The 2,244-nt window shown below is 54.9% G+C and overlaps 1 protein-coding gene across 2 annotated transcripts; it reads right to left on the bottom strand.

Moving 5' to 3' along the window:
* Positions 1-178: 178 nt before the first annotated feature.
* Positions 179-1,920, bottom strand: TRAPPC1 (trafficking protein particle complex 1). 2 transcript variants are annotated; one of them, XM_023526864.1, is made up of 5 exons: positions 1,777-1,920; positions 1,570-1,668; positions 1,325-1,422; positions 858-996; positions 179-560 (listed from the first exon to the last, which is right to left on the bottom strand). In XM_023526864.1, exons 2-5 carry the CDS (start codon positions 1,666-1,668, stop codon positions 432-434), a joined length of 465 nt encoding a protein of 154 aa, XP_023382632.1. In that variant the 5' UTR covers positions 1,777-1,920; the 3' UTR covers positions 179-431. The 2 variants fall into 2 exon arrangements, with proteins under 2 accessions (XP_023382632.1, XP_023382633.1); XM_023526865.1 differs by having other exon boundaries at positions 215-560; positions 1,352-1,422; positions 1,777-1,918.
* Between the last annotated feature and the right edge of the window lie 324 nt (positions 1,921-2,244).

Here is a 2,244-nt window from a genome sequence, read left to right as displayed (position 1 = left end):
CCCCCCCCAAACAATGAATTATCCAGTCCAGAATGTCAATAATGTTGCTGTTGGGAAACAGATGGTCGAAGTCTCTTCGCAGGTTCAGAGGATGTCACCGCCTTAGTTCATGACTCCATTGAGTGGGAGGCACCCCTCTCCCCCACTACCACCAACCACCCAAATTGACACACTCGAGTCACAGGCAGTGACAAAAAGTTTATTTTGTACTTCTCCAGGTGTCTGGTAGAGGATAAAACTGAAGAGAGGGCCTGGTTTGGAGGTGTATAGACTCCTGTAGGCTTCCTGCCTGTGATGGCAAGGGCACCAGGGTAGGCTGCCTGGGGGCTTGAGGGGTTGGAAGGGCAGGAAGTGGGGGCCCTCAGGCCAAACAGGTTAGGAACGGCCTCAAACATAGAGATTCTTTTGAGGAGTGAGGTAGGGTGCTTCCTTCAGCCAGCCCTGGCAGAGAAGAAGGGCAGAGAGCGGACGTAGGAGTCAAGTCGGGAGCGGAAGAGCTCACTTTGTACAGTTTGGCCCAGCGGGCACAGGGGATTCTTCACCACCAGCTCCACATACAGCTATGGAGAGTGAGGGTGTTAGAGCCAGGCTTTGGACACTTGTTTCCAACCCCAAACCTAGTATAACCTCAGGGGTTTGTGAATGCGCAAGGATCAAGGACTGGAAGGCAAGCCCTCCATGAGGAGAAACTGTTGGTGGGAGTGTTAAAAAACCTAAAAGGTCCTGAGAAAACTCTGACTTCAATAGAGATACAATACAGTAGGATCTGGTCAGGGAGGCTGAAGGAGTCTTGGGGATCTAAGTGGCCACGGCTGTTGAGGAGCTTTGGGGGAAGGGTCCCAGGGACTGGCACTGACCGCACTGTAGATATGATGCAGCACATCTCGGATGGGTCCCACGCCCAAGTCAGTATTCATGACAACCTTGATCCCAGTGGGAGTCTCGTAGTAATGGAGTTTATAACGGCTAGTTTGGAAGGCCAGAAAGCCATCCTTCCTGTAGAGATGAGGAGGATGTTAGAGAATGGGACCGGAATTGCTTCCAAAAAGATACTTCTAATCCCCTCCAGGTCGACTCCCACTTCCCTAAACATATGTTAGGAGGCTTGTTGAGTAAGAACACCTCCCATCGCTCTCCTTCCCCAATTTGTCGCCCCTTCTTTCACCCCCTCCACCCCACCCTCCGCACCTTTAGATTTTACCCACCGCTGCTGCTTCCAGCTTCAGCACTCTCGCTTCAGATTCAGCTTCCCCTCTATGGGGCCAATGCCCCTTCCAATCCAGAAAGTTTCTCCCACCCCAAAATTCCCAAGGCTAATCCTTCCCTCAACTTCCCCTCTGACTCCGCGTACATGTCTAGCGGGGACATCTTGCTGACAAATGAACGGATAGAGAAGAGCATCCCGTACATCAGCTTGTACTCCTAAAGGGAGAGAGGCAGAATTAGCTCTTGGTTGAATGAGACCAGCCAGAGATGGGAACGGCCAGGATTTGGAGAGGAAGGACTGGACTGGGACTACGTGCGTTTGGAGATGCGAGGTCACCCGGTTGCGCGGGGCCCTCTCATCACCTCCTCCTTGGGGATTCCCGCTTGCTTCTTGCGGTGCCACTCGCTGTAATGCAGACACACTCCATTCCGGTCAAACAGGTACAGGTTGTGGACAGTCATCTGCAGGGCACAAGGTATGGTCCTCGCTGCAGGACCGCGCACACTCCGAGGGCTCCAGTTTTCCGTCCCAGATCCCTCCAACCAAGTGGGTTTCTCCCTTGGACTCACCGGAACTGCTCTGAGTGGCGGTCACAAGGTACTTCCTGTTTCCTCGGAGCCGGGCTCCTCCCAGTCCTCGCGCTGCAGCGGCGGAGCAATAACTCCACCCGAATACATCTCTCAGCCAATCCGTGGCCGGTGGCGCCGCGCACGCGCGCACCGGCTCCCGGGCTCCAGAAGCTGTGTGAATGGCTGTGAGCAGCACCTCTTGGGCTGCTGACGTCATCTAGGCGAGCGAGGCGGGGCTTCGGACGGTGGGCGGGAGGCTGCCAACGGTTTTGAGCGTAGGGCAGCGCGCGAGCGGTGGAGGGCGGGGTGGGTCTTGGTCGTCCCGGTTTCGTGTTTAGAGGAGGGGGGTTAATACCTTGTCCTTACCTTGGCAAATTGGGGGAGCTGAAGATTGGAGGTGTGGGAGAGTAGTCAAAACGGGGTGGTGGGGTAGAGAATTTTCAGGCTAAGTTTGAGGGCAGCGTACTT

This window comes from Pteropus vampyrus, unplaced genomic scaffold (genome assembly GCF_000151845.1).
Source record: "Pteropus vampyrus isolate Shadow unplaced genomic scaffold, Pvam_2.0 Scaffold12828, whole genome shotgun sequence".
Classification (NCBI taxonomy): Eukaryota; Metazoa; Chordata; class Mammalia; order Chiroptera; family Pteropodidae; genus Pteropus; species Pteropus vampyrus.
The sequence above is the reverse complement of the archived record's forward strand: the minus strand, read 5'-3'. Positions and strand labels throughout refer to the sequence as shown.